The sequence below is a fragment of the Ceratina calcarata genome, unplaced genomic scaffold (assembly GCF_001652005.2).
Source record: "Ceratina calcarata isolate Rehan_Ccalc_2016 unplaced genomic scaffold, ASM165200v1 scaffold39.2, whole genome shotgun sequence".
Taxonomy (NCBI): domain Eukaryota; kingdom Metazoa; phylum Arthropoda; class Insecta; order Hymenoptera; family Apidae; genus Ceratina; species Ceratina calcarata.
In genome coordinates, this window is record NW_017162322.1 from 3,180,064 (window position 1) to 3,205,431 (window position 25,368).

The 25,368-nt window shown below is 36.5% G+C and overlaps 5 protein-coding genes across 23 annotated transcripts in view; 2 read left to right on the forward strand and 3 right to left on the reverse strand.

Moving 5' to 3' along the window:
* Positions 1-276: 276 nt before the first annotated feature.
* Pdi (protein disulfide isomerase) lies at positions 277-3,534 on the reverse strand. The gene is made up of 8 exons (XM_018026663.2): positions 3,189-3,534; positions 2,490-2,821; positions 2,284-2,421; positions 1,975-2,205; positions 1,523-1,894; positions 1,209-1,337; positions 1,036-1,122; positions 277-962 (listed from the first exon to the last, which is right to left on the reverse strand). Exons 1-8 carry the CDS (start codon positions 3,334-3,336, stop codon positions 912-914), a joined length of 1,488 nt encoding a protein of 495 aa, XP_017882152.1. The 5' UTR covers positions 3,337-3,534; the 3' UTR covers positions 277-911.
* Positions 3,535-3,941: 407 nt separating this feature from the next.
* On the forward strand, positions 3,942-6,181 carry LOC108626156 (methyltransferase-like protein 22). Of its 3 annotated transcripts, none has more exons than XM_018026666.2 (5): positions 3,942-4,565; positions 4,614-4,763; positions 4,831-5,016; positions 5,098-5,265; positions 5,327-6,181. In XM_018026666.2, exons 2-5 carry the CDS (start codon positions 4,667-4,669, stop codon positions 5,620-5,622), a joined length of 747 nt encoding a protein of 248 aa, XP_017882155.1. In that variant the 5' UTR covers positions 3,942-4,565; positions 4,614-4,666; the 3' UTR covers positions 5,623-6,181. The 3 variants fall into 3 exon arrangements, with proteins under 3 accessions (XP_017882155.1, XP_017882153.1, XP_017882154.1); XM_018026664.2 differs by having other exon boundaries at positions 4,629-4,763; XM_018026665.2 differs by having other exon boundaries at positions 3,942-4,562; positions 4,629-4,763.
* On the reverse strand, positions 5,921-11,919 carry Su(z)12 (Polycomb protein Su(z)12). 3 transcript variants are annotated; one of them, XM_018026659.2, is made up of 9 exons: positions 11,703-11,918; positions 10,707-10,753; positions 10,053-10,236; positions 9,899-9,990; positions 9,628-9,820; positions 9,166-9,531; positions 8,755-9,095; positions 8,307-8,560; positions 5,921-8,222 (listed from the first exon to the last, which is right to left on the reverse strand). In XM_018026659.2, the coding sequence occupies exons 1-9, from the start codon at positions 11,800-11,802 to the stop codon at positions 7,199-7,201; spliced, it is 2,601 nt and encodes an 866-aa protein (XP_017882148.1). In that variant the 5' UTR covers positions 11,803-11,918; the 3' UTR covers positions 5,921-7,198. The 3 variants fall into 3 exon arrangements, with proteins under 3 accessions (XP_017882148.1, XP_017882147.1, XP_017882145.1); XM_018026658.2 differs by having other exon boundaries at positions 8,307-8,548; positions 9,166-9,820; positions 11,703-11,919; XM_018026656.2 differs by having other exon boundaries at positions 9,166-9,820; positions 11,703-11,919.
* A 652-nt stretch (positions 11,920-12,571) lies between these two features.
* On the forward strand, positions 12,572-15,768 carry GluRS-m (putative glutamate--tRNA ligase, mitochondrial). 3 transcript variants are annotated; one of them, XM_026814597.1, is made up of 10 exons: positions 12,572-12,813; positions 12,904-13,235; positions 13,309-13,543; positions 13,649-13,844; positions 13,912-14,126; positions 14,414-14,636; positions 14,715-14,875; positions 14,948-15,111; positions 15,174-15,331; positions 15,404-15,768. In XM_026814597.1, exons 2-10 carry the CDS (start codon positions 13,136-13,138, stop codon positions 15,482-15,484), a joined length of 1,533 nt encoding a protein of 510 aa, XP_026670398.1. In that variant the 5' UTR covers positions 12,572-12,813; positions 12,904-13,135; the 3' UTR covers positions 15,485-15,768. The 3 variants fall into 3 exon arrangements, with proteins under 3 accessions (XP_026670398.1, XP_017882001.1, XP_017882003.1); XM_018026512.2 differs by lacking the exon at positions 12,572-12,813 and having other exon boundaries at positions 12,841-13,235; XM_018026514.2 differs by lacking the exons at positions 12,572-12,813; positions 15,174-15,331 and having other exon boundaries at positions 12,841-13,235.
* Positions 15,769-15,953: 185 nt separating this feature from the next.
* Positions 15,954-25,368, reverse strand: part of LOC108626077 (diacylglycerol kinase eta) — a 14,172-nt gene continuing 4,757 nt past the window's right edge. For 8 of the 13 annotated variants that reach the window (XM_026814575.1, XM_026814582.1, XM_026814574.1 and 5 more), the window contains 15 exons: positions 24,280-24,602; positions 23,881-24,192; positions 23,666-23,817; positions 23,314-23,563; positions 22,977-23,239; positions 22,660-22,916; positions 22,298-22,589; positions 21,948-22,175; positions 21,776-21,878; positions 21,427-21,696; positions 21,059-21,353; positions 20,648-20,968; positions 20,482-20,577; positions 20,277-20,408; positions 15,954-20,206 (listed from right to left, as the gene is read on the reverse strand). In XM_026814575.1, the coding sequence (XP_026670376.1) occupies positions 19,916-20,206; positions 20,277-20,408; positions 20,482-20,577; positions 20,648-20,968; positions 21,059-21,353; positions 21,427-21,696; positions 21,776-21,878; positions 21,948-22,175; positions 22,298-22,589; positions 22,660-22,916; positions 22,977-23,239; positions 23,314-23,563; positions 23,666-23,817; positions 23,881-24,192; positions 24,280-24,602 (3,585 nt within the window). In that variant the 3' untranslated portion in view covers positions 15,954-19,915. The remainder of the gene's footprint in view (positions 20,207-20,276; positions 20,409-20,481; positions 20,578-20,647; positions 20,969-21,058; positions 21,354-21,426; positions 21,697-21,775; positions 21,879-21,947; positions 22,176-22,297; positions 22,590-22,659; positions 22,917-22,976; positions 23,240-23,313; positions 23,564-23,665; positions 23,818-23,880; positions 24,193-24,279; positions 24,603-25,368) is intronic. The other 5 variants (XM_026814577.1, XM_018026505.2, XM_026814580.1 and 2 more) reach the window with 4 other exon arrangements.

The following is a 25,368-nucleotide window of genomic DNA, read 5'->3' on the forward strand; positions in this document are numbered from 1 at the left end:
CTTATAAAACTTTCACTTAATTAAACTCAATGATAAAAACATTGAAACGATATCTAATTATTAAATGCTTGTAAAACTAATTAGTAGAATTGTCTAAATGCTGTAAATGGAAATGTGTTTGTCAATTGCAGATCTCGATAGAAAAAATTATGCTTTCGAGTATAATTACACTGTATTACGTTGTTGCTAGATGGTAATTTTTAAATGTGTGACCCGCGTATGTATGTATACATAAAAACAAAGTTTCTTATTTTTATAAAAATAAAACACGACCTCCTTTTTGCCGAAACCTTAGCTTACTGATTTTTCACATGTTTACATCATCGTACATCAACACCACAAGATAGAATGTATTATGTATCTAAACGTTAAAATGTTCAGAATAGTAAGTGATGTATAAAAGAAATGAAGATAGAAGACAATGACAGCGACACGTACGGTGTCGCGATCGTTTGGTTTGTTCTGATGTACATATAGATAATTTTCGTACATCTGATATGATCCATGTAAAATAGCTTTTAAGTCTAACACATATATAAAATAAATTGCTTTATTCCCGTGTGCAATTCTCATCACATCAGATACATTCAGCCGGACGAACTGTACGTTCTAGACTGAATTATGCCAATCGTAGCACGTCTACACGTTTACATGTACGTACACAGAATAACTTGTGTGTGCTTATACGTTTATGTAAACGATGGTTGTGTAAAAACTGCAAAGGAATCCTAAAGTTAATCGTATAGTATGAAAAAGTTTATTCGTAAACTTAAGCTTGAAAATGCTAAGATAAAAAAAGATGAGCGATTACTTAATAGCTCTGCTATAAATTAATATTCTTTAAAACTTTGTGAACAGTAATTATGAGAAATTATTAAATATGTTCCTTTGTGACACGATGTACGTTATTCTTATAATTCATCTTTCCTTGGCACATCATCATCTTCATCCTCTTCTTGAGCCTGTAAAAAAGGATGCCATATTATATAACCGCGACACATTTAACTGATATTAAATCGAAGCGTTTTTACGAACTTCTTCTGCAGCTTGCCCGTAGACACCATCGGATTCGATGAACTTTGAAAGTCCTTCGAGCGTCCTCTCCCCGTTGTATTCCACGCGCTAAAATTTCAAGAATTTCTAACGTTTAGAACAAGTTTCTATAATGTACGTTGTATCAGAATGTTTTCTACTCGTCAAATCCTTACATCGTTAGACTCTTTTTTGAAAAGGATAATCGTTGGGTAATTAATGATCTTCACACTCTCCACTTCGTTCGCGGTGGCATCCATCTTGGCTATCACTAAATCTTCGCTATCTTTATATTTCTCGCCAAGCTGAAAACGCGTTATATTGTTAAAAGCATTCTGATTAAATATTGTTGGAAGATTAGTAGTAGGGCTGGGATCGTCCGAATATCCGTAGTCAGCAGTTATTCGAATATTCAAGAAATAAAGTGGATCACATAGGATAATCCGGATAATTATCCCAGCCTTAATTGAAATATACTGCTGAAACATACTGCTTCATAAACAGGAATCAGCTGCTGACAATGTCCGCACCACGGAGCGTAAAATTCAACTAAAACGTTCTTCGTCTTATCGAATGCAACTTCATTGAAGTTAGTACTAACGAGGACTTTGACAGGATTCTTGTCCCAGTCCTCGGGCAAATCTTGCGTAAGCAAGTGTTTCTTCGTTTTTCCCTCGACGAACGCAGTTACAAATTCCAAAACGTTTTCACTGGTTATTTCCGGTTTGTCCGGTTTGTATTTGGCCATGTCCTGTTCGAGTTTAATGATACGCATAGCAGGTACCTCGCTCTTCTTCATACCAAAGAATTCGAAGATACGGTCATAGTCGGACTCGTCGGCACTAATCGTCACGAACAAAACCTATGTAATAAAACAGAGTGTCTTTTATAATCATGACACTTCCTATTTTGACATTGTTTCATCTATTTGATTTGTTGTACCTCTCCACGGAATTTCTTCGCCGGTTCTTTAAGCCTTTCCACGTACTCGTCGAAATCGCCAGATTCTTTGCTAAGGAAGACAAGAAGGTGGCTCTTGATATTGCCATTGAATATCTTTTGTGCAGTGTCTTGATTAAACTCAACAACTAATGGCAGTGAATATACAGCGATAAAGTTTTGTAATTTCAGAATATCGATATCATCCTTAAATTCGACCTTGCCCTCGTCGAACTAAAACGAATTGGATGAAACATGTTACATCGTTTAAATACATTTACGATTTTATGAGATAAACAAAACATTATGTACCTTCTTAAACAAAACAATTTTACCATCCTCTACTCCGTATTCACTGAAAACTTCTTCGTTGCTGCTTATACCAAATGCATGATCGTCTACAGTAGCAGCAACTTCCAAGAATGCTTTTACATCAAGAGATTCCACATCCTAATCGATGTAATCAAAGAGATATCTTAGATACATGCGTTTTAAAAAAAGAGACAATATAATGATACCTTAAAGAATCCAATAGTGGCCACATCATGCGCTTCGATAAAGTCTTTAGCCTCCTTAACTGTTGGCAAATCTTTAGCAGCTGGACCAGTCTTCTTCGTTACCCACTTGATGATGTCATCTGCTTGACGACCACCACCGTAGTCGATAACAGATCCCTTACGGTAAAACTTGAGGGTAGGATAGCCACGTACTCCATGCTCCTCTGCCAATTTCGTTTCAACGATCGCATCGACTTTAGCTAATTTTATAGGGGATCCGGTCTCCTCTAATTTCTTTGCTGCCTTAGCATACTCGGGAGCTAACGCCTTGCAATGGCCACACCATGGTGCATCTGAATTTTAATACAGAATATGATTAAAATGACTTTCAGCAATATTATCCCCATAGATGATCGTCGTACCATGAGACTTAGACACGTTCGGAGATATTATGAATCTTACGTGAAACAAGCGTAATAAATATTTAGTCTTTTCAACTTATTTATACATCACGGGAGATCAGACGAAAATAACGTTAACAAGTAGGTATAATTTTTATTAAAGACCGGCATCTAAATGATGACGTGTAAGCATCTGGATCAGCTTCAGAAGCATCTTACATGTGCGCATAGTACAAAAACAGCTTGACCGATCCCAAGATCACGTTATCCTTTAACAGCCGACAGAAATCTGTCTAAAACTAAGCTGCAGTTTACTTACAAAATTCGACGAGGAGATAGTCGTTACTTTTGATAGCTTCCTCGATGTTATCTTTCGTCAGAACTAAAACCGAGTCCTCGGTTTCAATTTTCGCGAAAGTCGATGCGAATAAACAAATAAACGCTAAAATTAGCGTAGGAAACTTCATTTTCGAACGGTCGCGATGTTACTCCTCGTTAGACGAGATATCACAGCACGTACTTATTTAAAGAAAAAAACCTATTGTAGAGGAAACAGAAGAAAACTGTGATTCTACTGTTACAATAGCGAGACACCGTCGTCAGCACGGTCAGCACCGTTCGTTCGTTGAAGTTGAAGGAGAGCGAGCACAAACTGGCACAAACGAAGTGATCAAATACAATGATACAGGAAGAAACTATACAGACGGTAGATCGTGGTTTAATGCGTGGCATCCACCGTCCATCGTGGGAGCCGTTGATTGGGTGATGCCAGAATCCAAGAATCTGGCAGGACTGTAAAACTCCACGAGATCACGCGAGATTACTAGATTACCATGTATACAGGGGTTACAAGATCATTTTATTTTTCGCCGATACACACTATTTTATCATTTCGCGATACAGATAATTATCCGTGCTTTCGTGAAATTTAACCTTACGTTAATCATCACCTCCAATTAGAATATTTCCTTTATTACCTGCATTTAATAAAGGCTGCGTATAAGAAAAATTATCCATTAATACATGTATAAAATCTATTTTCTTTTTTTTTACCACTGTAGGAGAAACCAGTGGTTTCATTTTCAAAGTTGAATCTCAGAACGTTCATCGATTTTTCTTCTTGTATTACGTCACTGTTACGTACCTATAATTTTAATTCAAAATATCCTCCTCGTAAGGCAACGCAATGTTTTCTATTTCCTGCTGTCAGGGAAAACAGCAAAACGTGGATATTCTTTACAAAATCTAATTTAGAGACATGATGATAATTAAATGTTTTATAAACATGAACAGCAAATTATTTCTGTAACTTATTAAGTATTGTATATTAAAAAGTTGAAGGTGACGTTTATTTGGAAGATTGAAAAATATATAGATCTAATATGACATTACATAAGGTCAGTTAAAATATGACCGGCTGAATTAACGGTAACAGTTTAACCGTGTGGAAATCAGAGCATTCGTATATCAACTTAATTCTTCCGATTAAGTATAAAAAGTTTCAATTGAACGTTTCATCGTATCATGGTTTTCTAAGTACATCTGTAAATATGCGTCTAATTACGAGTACTGATTTAAATCGAGTTATTAATATTTTCTCACCGTCATGAATGTTCGTTATCCAACATGACACGGTATACAGTAACGTCAGAAATATTCACGGAGAATGAAAATTTGTCAGAAGATCGAAATAGTAGTAAGTTTTAGTAGCGTTTTATATTCTTATTAACGACGTATCAATAAGTGTAATCATTTTCAGACACAATATCAAGCTTTGTTTTTAAGTATCCCTCCTATATGATTAAACAAAACAATCCTAATGGTATTGTAATAAATCGTGATAAAGATGATGATATAGACATAGATAGGCAGCAAGAAGGGAAATTGCTAATAGGTAAAGATTGATTAAATATAAAATAAGCTACTTGATACAAGGGGAAAACGTACATCAATGTCTTTAGAGCATCGAACGTCTACTGAGTTGCAGCATGTTGGATTACAAGTGTGGCGAGGTGCCTTATTGTTAGCTGATTACATTTTATCCAATCCTGACCTGTTCAGGGACAAAATCGTCTTAGAATTAGGCGCAGGAGTTGGTTTAACTAGCATAGTCGCTAGCTTCTTGGCAAAAGAAGTAATTTGCACAGGTAACAGGATTAATGGTTGACCGTATCATTGATTTTAATATGTTAGATGTATAATTTGTAAACACGTTTCTCGCTTTGAAGATATCAACGTGAAAGGAATATTGAAATTGATACGCAGAAATATTGAAAGGAACAAGTCGTACATTAAGTCTAAGATCTGTACTAACGAACTAGATTTTTTAAACTTGGACTGGCCGACATTTACGAAACAAAACTTACATCAGGCTACTGTCATTTTAGCTGCTGACGGTGAGTTCTGAATTTCACAGAATAAAATTAGTGTATCTAATTTTGTTTTGTATACTTGCAGTCATTTACGATGAAACTATAACAACAGGGTTCGTCCAAACGTTAGCGAAACTTTTAAACTCGGAAACACCGAAAGTAGTTTATATAGCTCTGGAAAAGAGATTTGTCTTTACCACAGCTGACATGGAAACGGTTGCCCCGATGTTCGAAGACTTTCTAAGGCGCATTGAAAGAGAGCAATTGAACTGGGACGTCGAATACGTAAAAATTGATTTTCCCCGGTATTTCAACTACAACAGAGTGAAACACATGATCCTTATGAAGATACGAAATAAATTAACCGAACAATGTAATTGATTAAGAAACGAAAATCGTTCCTCGACGAGACATGCCTTTGCAGTATGATAACTCGAGGTCTGTTCCCTTTTAAGATCTACAATAATTTCAACACATACGCTATTACGTGTAAATTAATTTGTATTTACAAATTAATTGGTACATAATAGTGTGCCCTGTGTATATATGTACATACATGGTACAATTGCCGGCAGTTTAAAAGAAGAACCGCTGGTCAAGTGATATATCATTAGCCTAGAGAATTAACAAAAAGTAATTCGTATAATTTCAAGTAAGAGTAATGAACACTTCTCAAGAATTCTCATGGTTCTATCGTTTATTATATGTATTTACAACCTAGCGCAAGTAATAATATATTAAATGGACAGTGATAAAACTCGTTCGAAGATAATTGATTTCCTAGAAATCGGAACGTCGCTAGAAAATTGAAACGAGACACTTCGTTACTTAATTACATTGTAATCGCGTACCACGTACGGGAATGTAAAATGTTTCTTCGAACGATAATCGGCAGTAAAATTTCTGTATAATACACACAGAATAAATTCATCGTAACGTATTAAAGTTCTTACTCTGCATTCGATTCTTCTTATCTATAAATTTTATCTGATAGAACGACAATTAACAAAAACCGTTGCTAGAAAAAAGGAAGAGAAAACGACGTACAATCGACAGATATCCGAGTACAAGTACTCCACGCAGAACTTTAATGCCACACTTAATGGCGACAGTCACCCTCATTGATCCAGATACTCTCGCTTTCATAAAGGCACTTTTTTTATAACAGCTTATTCCTTATTTTTTTTTCTTCAGGGGGGTAAAACTTATAACTTACAGCCTCGGTTTATTAAATTGAGTTCACACGAAGTAATTTGTATGAAGGTCCCATCTTTTAATAGATTATGTACTAACTTTTCCAGTTCGGTCTCAAATCAATGTTACACAGATGATACGACTTTTCCTATCGTGTAAAAGAATATCGTCCCTGTCCGCGAATCGTACAAGGTTTCGTCCAGCTACTACTTCGACTTCGTTCACGAATCGTAGTCACTCATAAACCTGACGTACATTCCCTAATTTCCCTTCTCAGTCCTCTGCTATTAAAATATTACAATTAGCAAATCGTGTAAATTATAAGTATACGAGGCAATACGATTCTCATTATACTACTAAGCAAATCAATTTTCAGATTATCGAAAATGTACAAATTAGTATCATTGACTAGACCAAGAAAGAACGCGTGCATTATATTTCCTTGTCTCTTTTTCTTTTCATATCTGAAGAAATAAAGATTTTTGGCTTTCGCATAGTCAAAATAATTTATCTGTTCGTATTATCAAATTTCATTTAGGGCTATCACTCGAACTATTCGAAAATTTGTCATTTTGCTTCGACCGTCAAAACTTTCAAATTTATATAGAAAAATTGATCTAGTGGCTAGAGCAATGATTATCAGTTATCAGCTATAGTTAATGCCGATCATCCTAACCGGAGTTATATCATTTGCAACAAATACTGTACAAAAACGTACACATTAGCACAGCAACGTATTGTATATATGCGTGTATAACGGTTACTAATAGCTACTTCCGTTTTGGGCTGGTTTTTGGTTACTATTACCGTTATTTGGTACCGAGTCTAATACCAGTTTCCTTCTGTGATATTCGATAGTCGCGTTCTCGCTCGCCATTGATTTCCGACGCAACGGCGTCGCGTTCTCCGTGATTTGAACTATCGAATTTGTACTCTTACGCCTTGCCGGCACATCGTTCACCTGTTTCTGTCCCATGTCGTTCTGACTCGACGTCCCGTTCGGTATAGAAACCACCGTGGAAGTTTTACTATTAGTCGCGTTCGTTGCGCAAACCGTGGAAGCAGCAGTCTTACTCGTAATGTTCTGCACGGACGCGAACGATCCTGCATTCTTGTTGATAGAGCTATTATGATTAACAGTCTTGTTCGAGGATGTGTTCATCATGCTGGCGTGCTTGGTAACGTTGTTGTGAATGGACGCGCTCTTCACGGACTGCGAGTTCGGCGAGCCGAGCGGCAGAGTAGTTTTTCGTCTAGCGTTAGAATTTGATCCTTCTTTATTGAAGTTCACCTTACTGGCCGCAGTCTCGAGTTTAACGCCCGCAGTCGCGTGACACCCGGAGGCTAGCCACTTCTCGACTTGAGCCTCGTGAGATTTCTGTAAAACCTTTCGGACGTCGCTGTCCTCGCCGCCCTCCTTCATAATCTCCTGTAGCTTCTGGATCGTCTGATATAAAACCACCGGGCTGATCAGGCCGAAGTCGAACAAACTGCACATGTGCAAGACAAAATTACGGTACAAATTCTTCATGAGCAATTCCTTCCCTTTAGTCTCTAAAAACATTTGGCAAGCCAACGGTATTTGGCAGTCTCCCACGTAACCGTGTTTCATCACGTGCAAATTCCACATTTTCATCAGCTCCTTCTCCCCTTCGTTCACATCCGTGAAATCGTCGATCATCATCATCGTCTTCGTTTGCAACCACTTCGGGTCGTTCTCACCCTCGGAGTCGTTGTCCATCTCCTTCGGGTATATGGGCAAACACGTAACGGTGTGATGATACAACCTGAAGCAAATTTGGAACGTTGTGTTCGATTCATCGTGTGCGACAAGTCCAGTGTACAATTATAATCTTAATCAAACGCCGTACCTATTGTGGCCTGTAATGTACGGTCTTTGGCTTTCGTATTCATTCTCGTCGAGTTCTAAAAATTCCGAGAGGCTCGGCTTAGTTCTCTTCGGCCGACACACTAAAATATTCGTTACGCTGGTACGCCTCGTCGGTCCTGTCCTCGAGAACGCGACGCTCGACGGCTGCGAGATTAATTCATGAGGGCTACCGGCGTAGGACCCGTCGTAACACTCGTTTATTGCTACGTCTATTCGAGCACCCTGTGGAATTGGCTAAACAAACATTCATAATAAGATATCGGAATGCGACGGTACAGTTACTACAAACGAGCTAATTTCTCATTCGAAAGTAAAGAGAAGCAAGTCACTGGCTAGGAATTTTAATAAAACCCAGACGTCTCAGCATAAAGAATTAGATCATTATGCATTAACATCGCCGCACCCTGAATTTAAAAATAACTACTTACCACGTACGTAAATGTAAATCGCGAGTGACATAATTTTAAGTGCTTTAAAAGCGAGTAAAGTTTTCCGCAGTCTAATGAACACCAGGGGCAATGCAGATCCTCGCAAGCTTCCGTCTGCTGGCGACTGTTATTATTATACAGGAACTGATAAACTATTTGCTGCGTGGCCATCGTGGTGTCCGTCTTTTCAATAAGTGTCGTCGTCATTCTCGATGGATTAAGTGGACTAGGTGTTGGCAGTGTAGAATTATTGTTGTTATTACTACTACTATTGTTATTATTATTATTATTGTTATTACTACTGATATTATTATTATTCGTGGAAGAGCGTTCCAGAGCAGCTGAAACAAAGAAGACGAAACAGTTCAGTACTCTTGATCTTTGTCAAAAAGAGAGTGTAGCCTGACTTACCGTTTCCGGATCGATTTTCTTTGTTGTCAACGCTCGGCATCGGGTGTATCGGAGCTGGTCTATCAACCAAACCGTTGCTCGGCTCGGTCGTCCAATTAAGCCTAAATTTTAATGTCGGGCCTTTGCTAAATATTTCGAACGGGCTGCAATCCTTGATATCAGGTACAGATTCCCAAGAGCTGTGCTTCTTTGGGCTGGATCGAATATTAGTTTGTACTTCTTGTAATCCTAACTCGTAATCGCCGTCAGTCAATAGACATCGGTTATGTTTATCGTACACTATGAGCTCGGAACCGTACAATTTTATGTCTTCCCCTCCGTTTTTAATCGAACCTGTAGACGACTTACGACGCTTTTGAGCTGGTTCTGCAAGAAAGTGATTATGAAAGCATGCTCGTACATATATTTTAAAAATTGATCCATGATGATTTGATGTGTTGGAACCGTAGAGTAGACTTGTACCATCTAAATCACAGTTATGCGTAAGGCAGCCAGTATTGGATGTACAATACACTCTAAGTAGAAGCATATAAGTCTTTGCTACGTGACCATTATTTAAACTGAACGATTCGTTAGGTATCGATATAGTAGGTGCTTTCGGAGGCGGTTGATTCTCGCAAGGATTGATTGGAACTTCGCTTGTGCCAACGGAAACCTGTAATAACATTTACTTATTATTCTTCTGAGATTCGTGCACGTTAGTCGATCATTTAATTAAAACAGTTACGCTTGCCTGCATAATGGGCGAACTGACGTCTTTCCGTTTCTTGTGACATATTTTTAATAATAACGTTTCCACTTTCACGGGATCATGAGGTGCTTCAACTGTAATGAATCGTCAATGAAACGTATGCTCGATGGAATACAGTACTTCCGAACGTACTTACCTTTCTTATCATAAAAACCTAGAAAAGTGAGTGTCATGTATCCGCGAATAGCGAGATTCTGTTCTTGATTATTCTTCGACATTAGTTTTTCTAATATCGCGTCGATTTTGAAGCCTCGTCTCGATTTATGGCTTCTGGACATACGCTGCCTCATGTAAGTTAAATTTCTATACAGAAATATTGGCTAAAAAGAAATTGCATAAAATGTACAATCTCGTCCCCCTTAATTTCCAAACAAATATAAATAAATAGTACATTTTCACTTGAATTATAAACAACAATTTTATAATAGAATTGTATACCTACCGCTCAATATGATCAAACTAAAGTGTAAAAGATCTGAATACAAATTTTTATTACAACGCAGAAATATTCACAAACACTCTAGCGGAGATTAGAATTTATTTATTCATAAAAATCGAAAACAAAAGTTCACCAAATCGTTGATACAAGAAAAAACATTGTACCAGATGCACTTACATGCAGGTACTTGTTTCGATTTCATCTAATAAACATATTCTTTTTCAATATCATTAAATATCAGAGTACTCAGTTAACACTTTGAGGAATAAGTTAAATATAATATAAGTATAAATAATTAACGATTAAAATAAAATAAAAAGCATGTATCTGGTTTATTATAATTCTACTCACTGATATTTGGTTCCTTGTGCGTAGAAATCGGTATATCTGAGTTGGTTCTGAAAAAGAAAATCCGGAATTTAATTCGAGAGTAACAAAAAGGTATTGCAAGATGTGTCCCTTTATTTAATTTAAAAAAAAAAGAACAATTATTACGAAAGAAAGAAGTAATTGAGTTCAGTATCGCTAGATGGCAAACGGCTTAAATTTTATCTCGAAAGTAAACTACTCTCTCTGTAGGTCTATAAAGAAGAACGACAAATTGCCAGACTGATTCTTCCTGAATTTCAAATGGGAAGTGATGATAAGGTTTTTCTCGTCCGAATACGAGAAGCCTGCGGATTTTTATCCTTGTTACGTTCAACGCAGGTTAAACCTCTCTGATCCCATTTTATTTCAATTCAATCCGAAAGAAACATCATATTTTATAAGAAAGATTAATTGTAAAATATCCGTATCAAATGTGTGTGAAATCATTTTTATAAAGTAAAAACAAACTTTCGCCAGGCTGAACTCATCGTTGTTTCGCAGAATTCGGATTTCCTTCATGATCTTAATTGAGACTAAACAGAACTAAATTTTATAAACTGGACTCATTGAAACAAATAATACTTATTGATCATGAATTATAAAAATACATTGTGGGATAATATTAATATTATAAGTTTCGAAGTTACTGCGATAAGTACGTATATGAATGCTTGTCTGCAATTAAACGTAGTAACTTGGCATCAATTTCATTACATCTAAGATTCTTTGAACGCGGTCAAAGAATGACAGGTGTCCGCAAGCTGAAGTAAAGGAGGGAACGAGGGTGTACCGACGCGCGATTCGGCGCTCAGTACGTTCTCAATGAGTGGGGTTATGTGCGATCACTCGGAAAAAACGAACATAAATGTATAAAACCGTCCAAACACCGATTGTTCGCTCGGTCCGTTATTCAATGCTAATTAGTCCCGGAGCCGTGGGACGCATGGGAAAGTAAATGTGGTGTCTGAAAGGACTTACTTTCGAAGGCCTGCAGGAACAGCTCGTGGTCTGCTTGTATATGATCTAGCCGCGGACCTCTCTGCCCGTCTACTTCTCTCTCCCGCTTTTTCGGCGGCATTTTCACGCAAATTCGTTCCCGAATATCCTGCGAAAATTCACTTTTCTTCACGTGAAAATACAATGACAACACCCGCCCCGCGCGGAACTTGCGGCGCTTGGCCTGCGACTGAAATGCATCCTTTCAACGCTATCGGTAACTAAAACAGACCAATCATCTGTTAACACCACCGTTACTATACCATACCAGTATCGTAGAACGTAAAAGTTGACGAATTTTCTCCGCGCGCACGGTCCTGGCGACCGGAATGACGCTCCAAGTACAAATAGCTCAAAACAATTTTTAATCACGATTTAGAATATTTCGCCACGTGCGTTTCATTTCTTACTGGCAATTTCAGCACAGTATTTATAGTCGTTTCTCGCACTTGGCACTTAGCACTTAAGTGCATCCCAGGGCTGCCAGAAAAATGTATCCCATTGTAACCCATACCCCCTCCACTAGCAAGTTGGCTCGATTCCCCTCTCGCAATACCATAGTAGAAACAGCGTGACGTTCCTCTCTGCTGAATATCGCGAGAGGGGAATCGAGGCAAGTTGCTGCTGGAGGGGGTATGAGATACACTTTTCTGGCAACCCTGGTATGTCCCACCGTTCCGCGTTCAATGTACACATTTATGGTATGTTCAGATACTATAAGTTTTATACTTCATGCTTGAAAAAGAAGTGAAAGAAACGGGAAAGTTGTGCAATGGTTTTTCTCCTTTTCCGCGTCTCTCACTTCTTTTTCATGCATGAAGTATAAAACTTATAAAATCAAGGCCGGTATTCAGAGTCGTTGCTTATTCTTAAAATCTCGTAATCGGCAAATGAGCAGCCATATTGTTTCGAAAGCGGAAGTGCGTCTCTTGGCGGTAAAATTTAAATGAGTTTCAAATATTGAGAAATTATGTTACAAAAAAATACATAAATAATGAGAAATAAAAAACTAGTGTCCACTTTCGAACAAAGAAATGAGCAATCTTCCTCTTCATCTCTGGTAGCAGTTCAAGCCATCAGTAGAAAAATCACGGTTAGTGATTTTGAACGCCATCTCTAATATCTATTTTTACTTTTTACTAGATTCGATAGTATTCTAATAACATGTGTCGTATAATCGTAGGAATGGAAAGCATAAGTATAAATGAATTATCTGATCTCGGTAATGTATTTTTATTCACCTTAAAAGGACCGCAATTAAAAATTTAATCTAATAAAGACACGTCGACGCTATATATAAGTACAGTTTTACATAAACTGGAAGTTTCGTCATACGATATAAGATAGAATATATTTTTATACTTGACGAGATTCAATGAAACTTCAAATAAAACTTTAATTCAATTTGTGATACGATGAAGCATAACATTTTACGTGTTGTAAACGTCCAATTTGTACAGAAACGATTCTTTAAGAAGGTACAAGTGAGAGTCAGATTTGCACCCAGTCCAACTGGTATGTAACACGTTCATTTATTTCTTTTTATATATATATATCTATAAATTAAGGAGATATCATATGATTTCAGGTTTGTTACACGTAGGTAGTTTGCGTACCGCGTTGTATAATTATTTATTTGCACGTGCTAATGATGGTGCATTCGTTCTGCGAATCGAAGATACTGATCAAACCAGATGTGTACCAGGAGCAATGGAAAAGATCCAAAACGACTTGCTATGGTCTGGAATCATAGCCGACGAGGATCCAATAAGAAATGGGCCTGTTGGCCCCTACGTACAATCTAAACGACTCGATTTATACAAGTATATGTTCTGTTTTTAAATCGAACTTCAGATAATTATTATAGTAACTGACTCGTACAGTTTGAAAGTTGATATCATTTAAACAAAGGAGATCTTGAATTACAGGGAACAAGTGGAAAAGCTTATAGAGAATCAGTCTGCTTATTACTGCTTCTGCACGGAGCACAGGCTAGAATTAGTGAGAAAGGCAGCACTAAAATCTGGACAAGTGCCTAAGTATGATAATAGATGTAGACATTTAAATGCTGACGAAGTGAAAATGAAATTGAATAAGGGAGTTCCTTTTTGTATTAGGTTCAAGGTATACGAAAGTAATGTACGATATATATCGTGATTGAATGAAAATTTAAACGTCCATCATTTTGCAGTTATCTCCAGGTGTAGAACGTTTTGATGATTTAATATACGGTGAAATAACTCAGAACGTCGGGGAGAGGGAAGGAGATCCAATTATCATTAAAACAGATGGGTATCCGACTTATCACTTTGCAAACGTCGTTGACGATCATTTTATGGAAATATCTCATGTATTACGGGGAATCGAGTGGCAAGTATCTACACCTAAGCACATAATGATGTATAAGTAAGTACTGTTATAACAATCTTAATCAATTTTATACATATACATAGCATTTTTGAATCGTCATATTTTCAATGTAAAATAATTGTAGGATATTTTTAATATAACGTAGAAACAGAATAGTTGCGATATAAGTTTCTATATGTATCATAAATAATGTACGATGAGTAATAAAATATGTTTGAAGTCAGAATGTGTTATACTTTTAGATGAACAATAAGTATTCCTAGATGCATTTTGATCGAGTTGAAGTTCTATCGAAGATGAATGTAATTATCTAATTATTACAGAGCATTTAATTGGACTCCGCCTATATACGGACATTTGCCGTTAATATTAAATTCCGATGGATCGAAATTATCGAAGAGGCAAAATGATATAACGATTGAATCCTTTAGAAAAGAAGGAATTTTTCCATTAGCAGTTTTAAATTATGTTATTCACGCCGGTGGTGGTTTCGATAACAAGGGTGGTGCCAATTACATTAACAGTTATGAGGAATTAATTAAAGAAGTACTTATATTCAATTTTTAACGCACAGACTGTCCCTATCTCTACACCGTACATTTTATTCCTTCTTTATTATTTCAGTTTGATGTTTCGAAAATAAGAGTAAGTTCTGGGAAACTTTCGCCTCCAAAATTGCTGGAGTTTAACAAACTAGAAATATCGAAATTATTGGCGTACGAAAAGAATAAGAAATTTTTAATCGAACGCATTAAGAAGTTGGTGACGGAAGCATTCCCAAATAGGTACACAGTTTACCTTGCTGTTACTTTTACTGTGCTCTTTCTCTCGTTCATACATATTAAGTATTGTTTCAGACAAACGGATGGTAGTTTACAATTAGACGAACATCATATAATGTCTACGTTAAAATGGGCACAGAACAGAATATCGAAATTGAATGATTTAGTATCTCCGGATTTAGAATTTTTATGGATTGTACCCGCTACATCAGCGGACAATACTTACTTAGACCATATAGGTAAAGTTGTGGTCATATAAAACGTTTTTTTTATATAACTGAAGCTGTTCCTCCTTTCACAGATACGCTTAAAATATTAAGTACAAAGCTTGTTGAGATTAACAGTGAAAATTTTAATACTGCATGGATGAATAAGTACCTTAAAGAGTTTTCTAACGAACATGATATATCGTATGCGACACTGATGAAATGCTTACGTTCTGTAATTTGCGGTTTGAAAGTAAATGGATAATGATTATTTAATCACGTGAAAGTATACGTGCAGTATGATGTTGGTTCTTTTTATTTTCAGGCGGGTCCACCAGTAGCTGAAATGATGGAGATCTTAGGAAAGGAGTCGACGCTGCTGCGAATAAAACGTTGTACTTCTTGAAAATATGTGATCACATATGTTTGCAAATCCAGAATCAATACTAGATGTTAAGCTCTTCATAATAAATTACTTTTTCTTATTGATATAAAATAATGCATAACTTGGGTATCTAGTCAATTTCATCATTTACGAGAGTCTCGAAATAATCGGAAAGGAATAGAACTTTAGAAGTGCCATATAATTGTGTCTCAGAGTCGTCAAACTTGTGATTGATCATGTGCTGTTATGTATTAATTGTACATAAACAACTTGTGCAACACACATTAAAATATAAGATGAACATACGCATTTACTTGTACAATATTTAAATAATTGCAGACAATAATAATATGTAAATCTTATTGCAGAAGATATTAATTTACGGAAAGAGCAGATTCAGATGTGAACTATTTTTACTCGTTTATTGTATACAGAATATTAAAAAAAATTAATTGACTATGGATGTAGAAACAATATAATAAAACCTGGGTTGATTTAGCCCTCAAAGAAGAAATTCTTTATTTAAATATTTGGTACACTTCATAATTATATGACATTAATATAACATACATAATTAGCCGAATTTTTATTATTACGCACGCATCCTGCAAATCATTGAACAAATCAGATCTGGAGGATAGACGTATACATTATATCGTATCTTAAGTAAAGGAAGCAAGAGTGATAAACACGTTTTTAATTTCGAAATGAAACACGTTTCTTAACGAAATACAATAATAGTTATCGAAATACTACTAATAGCGTGTTAATACGTTCGCTACTAAAATGTGTCTGTTATTTATCACAGTTTAGAAGTTTATTAGGATCCTTACAACCTTATATCGAAAAAGGGAAAGATTATGAATTACGTTCTTCGCGTACAATGGGTTTTTATCCTATCCAATTCTACAATTTAAATTTAACTGAGCCAAATAATACACATAGCGATGCGTTGCAGATCTATCTCTTTTTAAGTCAACTTTCAACTGTTATTTAAACGTATTTAGTCGAAAATATAAGATTCCCTTGGTACTATTCTAACAGAATATCTCTACGCTGTGTCTTTAGTTTAATAAGATTTCGAACTATGCTTTTGAACGGTGGTTTATCGATATTTATATATCGTGTAACATACGTGCGTCGTTATTATTAGCTTACTATTTTCTGGCTAGAGATTTTCAGTAATCTTAAATATTCAATCATCAAATTAACACCTTAATGTTATTATAATACTGACGAATATAACTTATTGTAACTGCTGCGTACAGTATTTGATAGACAACGCATGAAAATCATTTCTATGATCCAGTACCATCGATGATTATTTAACGTAAAATTTGGAATGCAGAATGTAATTTGTTACGATTATACTGCGGAGATATTTATGTGTAAAACATATTGTGATATAAAACAGAATAAAGTGTACAATTGAAATGATCATTTTATTATTAGAAAAACTGGAAAGTCGATATTTTACCCTGTATAATATACTCTCTTTGCATATTCTGTGGACAAGTGATTGAACAATGTATGATAGATTGAACAATGTATCATTCTTCAATCGTATTGCTTCTTTTACAGCAAATGTTGTGATTGCATCATAAACATCCGCAGTCTAATTATAACATGACCGCCAGTCAATTAAACGCTGCTTGTAAACGTTTCAAGATTAGAAAATCTAGGTAGGCACTTCTGTCCTCGTTTGGAATGAAAATTTATATCATTATGAAAAAATTAATTTATTCATAGATTGAGCATTTAAGTATTACTTGAGAAGGCAAGGGTGTAACGAACAAACTGTTTTAGGTCAAGTCAGAGTACCTCCAAAAGGTTTCTTTCAATATATTACCGAAGAGCAGTTTAACTGTAACTCCTTCTTTAATAAGTTATCGAATCGATGGATCGAAATATGTTATGTTTCTTTTCGTTAGGATGTGCGTTAAAATTCTCCAACTGACTTACATTCTTCCCATTAAATTATTACATTTAAATTAATGTAACGAAAGGAATTTGAAGTATCCGTGTGAAAATATGAACACGTATAGTAATTCAATACTCTTTATATAATAAAAATATTGGACTAGAAAAAGTGAAGTATAAGAACATTGAGATCAATCGCAAGATATAGAATCATTAATATACACTGCGTAATGTCTGGCAGCAGAAATTAATAACTGTGTAACACGGTATACTGTAACGATCTAACGTGATGATATACCGTTCATTAAATGGATTAATTCACCGTGGATCAACGAATTTCACACAGACGTGTTTAAGACACGCAGCCACGCGTGCAGTAAAGCACACGTTTTGTACACACAGAAATTTGTAATCTAAATACACGTTTCTCCAATTAAATATTACAACACGCAGAGGACCGGATATCTGTACATGTTAAAGAAATAAATTCGAAACTGGGACTCCTAAGACATCGTCGATGCATGCTCTACCCCTAACTAATTTACTGAGTTTCTTCAATAAAATGACGAGCTACGTAAAAATAATTTATACATATTGTGTCAGTCTAAAAGAAATTAGTATTCTTTTATTACAGTTGATCTTCTATCATTTTCATCTATAAGATTGAGGCTGAGCATGCGAAATAATAAATAGACTGCGTATGTTTATGCAAACTTAACCTATATTGTATTTAAACAAGAGCTCGATCGCACAGAAGATCACATGCAGAGTTAAGGAAGAAATGATTAAAGAGACAACGAGATTTACTGCAAATTCGAACATCTTTGCATTCACTTTTTTCCAGGATAAAATTTCTCACAAATGCATAAACATTTGCAGTCTTGTCCTTGTCAAGAGACTGTTACGCGTCTCCCAACAATTTGACTACAGGCAGTTCGAATAGGTTTTTGACACATAACGTTTGGTTTCCTCTTATTTTACGTTTGTAAGTTTAAAATCATACTTATGTACTAGAATAACGGTAATAGTTATAATAGTAACTACAGTATTATTAGCTTCACAAGCTTATTTATAAGAGATTATTTTTGAATGTTAAATGTTATAATCAAAAGGGTCTTAAGTACTTCGCAAATTTTAATTGTCAATCGCGCGCTAACCTTTTTCGGGATAACTTCTCCTTTTTTTGGTTTTTCGCTTTTTAGCATCGTAACGTTGAAGTTATTATTTAGAAATTTGTTACTGCGTTTGTTTCCTTATTACATTTGTACATGATATTTTTATTGCCATCAGCGGGTGTTTCACACACGTATTTCCTCATCGTCAACGTTCGCGACTCGTCCTCGTTTTAATCGTATTTTAGAAATTAAATCTCACTTTCATTTAATTATGTTCCGTTATCATAAAAATGTTTTTATGAATATAGAGAGTTCTTCGTCTTGTTTAGAAATTTAAACATGATCAAACAGTGTAAGTACTAAATAACGAGTTTAAAAAAATTGTAGAGCACTTATATGTACACAGTGTGTCATTTTTATATTATGTACAATGTATTTTTGATTGTGCACGGGTAGATGTGTTCGTGTACAGATTGATACCTGAATACATCGAAAGAAAATTATGCGGATCACTTCAAGAAATTCTGAAGGTGTTCGAAATTCATCGAAAAACATCGAACAAATCATTTTATGAAATCATCAGGTAAGTAATACATACACGTGTTTCTGTTTCTTTGCACATTTCAGTTTCCGGTGAAACTAAAACGAGAGCGAAACTATTAAGCCGTAAATAGAATACACTTATACAAATTAGGCAATAACGGGTGACACTTATTTTACATCTAAATTTAGAATATATCTTTTAAATATAATATTAATACTGTTGCAAGTGAACTTAATATGATGAAACTTTAAATCATAATAGACGTAGATATATAAAAAAAGGTAAAAAAGGCCAACACAACGCGTATCTCTAAAATTATATACATAATTTACATTATGAAACGTGATCATTAGTCTTTGACTTTTGTACAACATACAAAGGAACTGATTTAACTTAAATTATAATTGAATTAAATTTCGTACTGAAGTTTGCTTAATAAATGCTGTGTCCAGCAGTGCTGCGGAAAATTTTATAATTGCAACGTACTCGTGTTCTTTGAAAGACAGAAAACTGTGCTTGTTTTTTCTTGTGTAAGATCAGTTCCACACTTTGGCACAAGCATTATTGCACAGCAGTTTAGAAATTATTTCTTCTATAACACTGCTGTGACACATGAGTGCCGCCCATTTATTAGAACAGTCGTGTCACGTGCGTTCTATCATTGCACGAGATTTTTAATTATAAGAATTATCGAATCTCTTCTCTACTCTTTCAAATGATCTATGTGTAGATTTAAACGTCTACGTTTTTAATAGAATCCAATGTATATTTGAATATGTCCTGGTAATCAACTGTATATCATTATTATAACATACTACTCGTTTAATGATTGTATACTTTATACTTTGAAACGTTTAAATAAGCATCGTATACCTAATTATTCAAGTCATTGATAGCTTGTAAGATTCGTTTAACATGTCCTACCTTAGTAATACCGAGCTCCTTGAGATCTCTACGGGCTAGTGATAACAGTTCCCTACCTCGTACATCGTGCGAGACAAACTGTTCGGTGTACTCGCCCAGCTGCAGGCTCTCCAGCCAGGTGCAAACCTCCTGCACGCCCCACATCGTCACCTGCTCCCGGGCCGGATGCACCCCGCAGGTACCTCCTGAACGCCGGAACTTTAACCAGAACAAACCTCTATGACGATTCTTTTTGTCTCCCTAAAAGTAATTTTATTAAACACTCATTTCCGGTATGTACAAAGAGGACGGTCTCAGTTAAAAATTGTACCTGCTCCTCGGACGGTGCATTCTGAAAGTACACCAATCCCGTGCCTCCTTCATCGAAGGTACACTTCTTCAATTCCTGTTCCATACTGGCCAAAGCGAACGACAACTTGGTTTCCAAGTCCTCGCGTAATTTCTATATTACATAGCACGAGACGTTAAAGAATTGTCACACACACACTGTCTACAATGAGATACGAGACACTTACTAAATTATGCGCCTTCTCTCGAAGCAGTTCGCACGAGTCTTCGTAGAGCTGTCTTGCACTCGACACCAACTCGGTCACCATTGGTCTTAAATTAGTCTGTCGAGAAAAATTTAAAATACCTTGCGATTTACGATACGAATTGTCTTGATTATAAAAAATTACTAACTCCCTGCAAAATTTTTCCGTCCGGATGAACCTGTTCAAGCGCCTCCGCCGTTCGCGCAGCGACTTGGTATAAATCTGGCTCCAAACTCGGATGGGATATAATAAGGAGTTTGACCCATTTGACCAAGGTAGTAACCATTTCGATAAATCCTAGCAAAATATACATCTCTTCGTCGTTCAGATGCGCCGGCTTACTATACGCTTGTAGAGACTTAGTCTGCGATTGCAACTGCGTATTGCTTAAAGTAGATGATGATTGAGATATTGCGTTCGACGTATTGCGTTGTTTCTCCTCCCATGTTCTCAACGATGTTTCGAGTGCCTAGAGAAGCGTATTATACATATAAATCAGACGTAACTATCGTCGCGTTTCAGCGCGTACACTTCCTCAGTAAATCAATATGCTACTTACCCTGTTTCTATAAAGCATCTGCATGCGATTCTTGTGTATAATACGTATAATTCCAGGCGGTTGGACCCAAGCCTCGCCGTCGACTTGTATAGGCACCCCTTCCTCGCCCAAGATGTTAATTTGCACCGTTTGGCATTGCGCGATTCTATGATGTTGTAAATTAATAAGTCGCGATGCGGCCATTTGTACGGAACCGAACACAGCTACGACTTCCAATATCCGGTCATCGAACGAGGGTGCTAAAAACAGATCTCCTTCCTTCGTGCCTCCCCAGAAATTCGTACCACCCATAAAACTAAAAATCAACAATATCGTATTATAGAATGCTGTTTTACAAAACGCCTCGTACAAATTACGATCTGATTTACCTTGGAATGTTCAGGACAACGATTCCTTGCAAAGACGGTAATGGTATTCGTTGACCGTCGCATTCCAACTGCACTCGTTGTTCGAGATTCTTGTATGTTTTCTGTAGCCACTGTTTCGATCCCAGTACACCGTACCACATATAATTCTTCGCTCGCGATCGACATTTCTCTGGGTGCTCCTCCCTCTTATGATGAAAGTCAAGGCTAATTTTTGCATCTATTCCAATCCCGAAATAATTGTTCATAACGCAGCGTTCGAAATAGCCTTCCCTGTAATTACAGAACGAATCATGAACTTCCATTGTATAACATCTTTTCTACTGTTTATTATTGAGAATATGAAATTTACATTAATGTTTCATCAGGATCCATTAACGGCGATACTGCAGCGCAGAGCGCATCCGCGTTCGCGAGCAGTGCTTGACTAATGAACCCTGCTCCTCCGCTAACATCTATAACGACATAAACGTTCCAAGATTCTAGTTGGTAGATTAAAAAGAATAATGTTAGACGTATCTTACCCGGCCACATTGGCAGCTGAACCAAAGGATTTATGATCGGAAGTTTCTTAACATCCTCCGTTTTGTCGATGGACTTGGATTTCTCGTGACGCAAACTCACGTTGGAACCACCGAACTTCGCGGCTGTAGCAGCTAGAGACACGATCTCCGATGCTTTCAGCAAACTTCCGCTGCTTATCCGACGAGTCGCTTGCGGCGAGAAACCCGATTCCGGTAGTTCAACGCTTACTAAATATATGTAAAATTAATTATGTTCGAGAAAGAAAGAGCTGAATCAAGTTTACATATAATTTATAAAGAACGTTACACCGTCGACTTGAAAGTATATATAAATGATAGTAATAACTTACACCTTTCCATGCTGTCATTAATGTGTCGTCTTAAAAAAGGACTCATTTTATATTCCGCGTCTGAATCGTGTTTGCTCTCGATCGACATCGACGGACTGGGAGGATTAATTATAACACTTATCGTAGGTGGAAAATTATTAGGCTTTTCGTTTGTCGGAGTAGCGTCCGAAGAAACAGTGAAGCAGCATACAGGACTTAATAAATCAGATGCTTTGCCTTCTTGAGATTCCTTACATTTCTTAGCATCGTTCGAGTTCTGTCCATGCGATACCGTTTTGTATTTCATTTTATTCTAAAGAATGTTTAACATCAACATGATGCCTTAAATATTCACAGTAAATTACGAGTCGCGTTTGAAATACCTCCAGTTCTGCGGTTGAATAATTTTTGGTTGACCTCTTATACGAACGTCTAGCAATCTCATTAGTGACATCAGTACTTTCCAATTCGTTTTCCATATACTCTCTCACGGAATCGTATTCATCTCCGTTCATCGTGCTGGTCAGATCTTGTCCCATTAAACTCTCGGAGTTTTGTATCTCACTGGTGACCATTTCTGAATTGTCGGGTGAATCGATATGTCTGATCTCCGAATCAAACGTATCGCCACCTGTGTATGCTGATATATAAAATATACATTAGGAATAATGTTATCGATACTGACAATGCGACCGCTTACACTTTGATCCTTCGGCTTTTGGTTTATTCTCAAGTCTTGACTCGTGCACCGGTGACTGAATCGAATCCATATCCGAGGAGATATCTTGCGTAGTTCCATCCTCGGAGGGTGAACTAGTCTCGAAGGTAGTTCTCGTAACGCTGACTTGAAAATCCGAGGACATGTCCGCGTTATTAGAATCATTTACAGGCGTTTCCACTTCTTGTTCTTCTTGTTCTTGTTCATCTGTAAGCGCAGGTTGAGATTCCTCAAAGTCCATTGAACTGCGAATTAAAATTGAGAGACGCGTTATTTTTAAGTAATTAAATTTGATGAATCGGGAAATAATATATCTCACACTTGTGGTAAATTTTCACTGTTCCGCCTGCTGTCAGCAAAACCGTCGGGAGCAGGTAACGTTAATAATTCTTCGGGCTGAGAGTCCCTCCTGATATCAGGTATCGGGCTCAACGATGCTACGTTTGGGGTAGGACTGGTGCACGTCGAATTATCCGTACTTTTCGCGGACTCTATTAGTGCTCCTATAGATAAATTACTATCAACGTGGTCCACTTTTAAACCGGGAATATCTAATTGTTCCTTTTCATCTGGAGTACATTTTCAACGTAAATATTTATTACAAAAAAAAAAAATAAAATAAGTACATCAGAAGAATTAAAAATTCGATGCTTGGTCTTTCATAAACTTACTTGATACTGAACTGATTACCGTACTGTCATCTAACGAAATATTGGTAGTCGCCACTTTAGTGGCATGCTTCGTATTTACACCGATCTGCTCGTCCAGAACTATCTGAGAATATTCCACGAGTCTCCTCACCGTTTTCTTCAAACTGTTTGCTCTAAAATCATGATCGAATACAACCAGTCATCCACAGTTTCTCATTTATATATGTTTAATTCACCTCAACATAACGTTTTCCTTCTCTATAAGTTGCTTCCTCCTTAACACCACCTTCTTCAAATTTGTTATATCCTTCTCTGGTTTCTCTAATACTCCCTTTTCACAATTCTCAGGCAAAACGGTGTTCAAAGCGATATTATCAGTGTCATTTTCTATCTGCTCACCCAGATATCCCTCCTCTTTACATAATATATGTAAAAACAAATCAAGCTTTTCCTGAAGTATTTTACATTTATCTTTCACTTGTTGGTCCTCTGTGTTTATATTTTCCATTATATACGTTGCAAAATCTTTTATTGTGCTACATAAAATTCTACGAACAGACAAGCATTTATTAAAATGCTTTAGTCGTTTAATACATCCCAGAATACTTGAATGTATTTGATCATTGATGATTTACCTAATGCTAGATAAAACTACATCCTCCTCGTCCGACTGTAAAATGTTTGTTATATGAGTAATAACGTTAGTTTCGTATTGGTGGGCGATGTCGGATTTTAACGTGGTTTTGGATCGACTTAAGTCAGTTTTGTGACATGCCAAAGATATGCTACGTTCGAACGTCATAATGCTCCATCGATCCAGCATCCTTGTGCCTGCTTTCTCGTACTTTTCCAACAACTGAGGCAGATGAGCATCATCATCGCACGAGGAGCCCCAGCCCAATACACGCGCCAAATCATTTCCCGTTCCCAATGGTAAGACTCCAACTTGACACTGCTTCTATTTTGAATTTTTGCAAAGAAACAAAAAGTCCCATTACAAGTTTAAGAAGTCACGTATCCTATGTTTAGGAACTAATGTTTCGGGACAATCTCTCAAAATCTCGAGGGTCTCGTATAATTATGTACATGTAGAGGAAGTACATGAACGTGGAGACACGATAAGAATGTATCTCTCAATCTATCGCACAACATACATCGCAAATAAGCAAAGCAATAATCAAAACATTCAGAGAAAAGTTCTTTTCTTACAACAAAAAAAGTACAAACATTTTACAGTGGAACCTCGGCTACCGAACGACTCTCTTCTTGAACATCTTCCCTTGCGATAAAACGCAGCCCCAGACCCGAGGTGCCACCGTAATTAATATCAGCTTATTCTGTGCAAAATATGAACTTCTATATTCTAACTCTTTTATTGCATATATAAACTAACAATCTTTAATGCTTCTAGAAAGCTTTTACCGGAGGTGCAACTACAGATTACAATAATAGATGTTCATCAAAAACTACGTAACGTGAATTTTGTGATCCGTTCAAAAAACAATTTAAGGATTCACATATGGATTCCGTTCACAGGGATTCAATAGAACTTTTTACAGTAGAGACAATAGGAGTCAACTATTTCAAACAGTGTGTCTTAATGTCCTCATATTTAAAGATTGCTGTTCTAACGAATTCGACGAAAAGAATATCTGATTTAAGGATGTATTGGCTATACAGTCAATCCCAAAAGTTTATGCACTTTAGAAACGCATTTTTTAAAA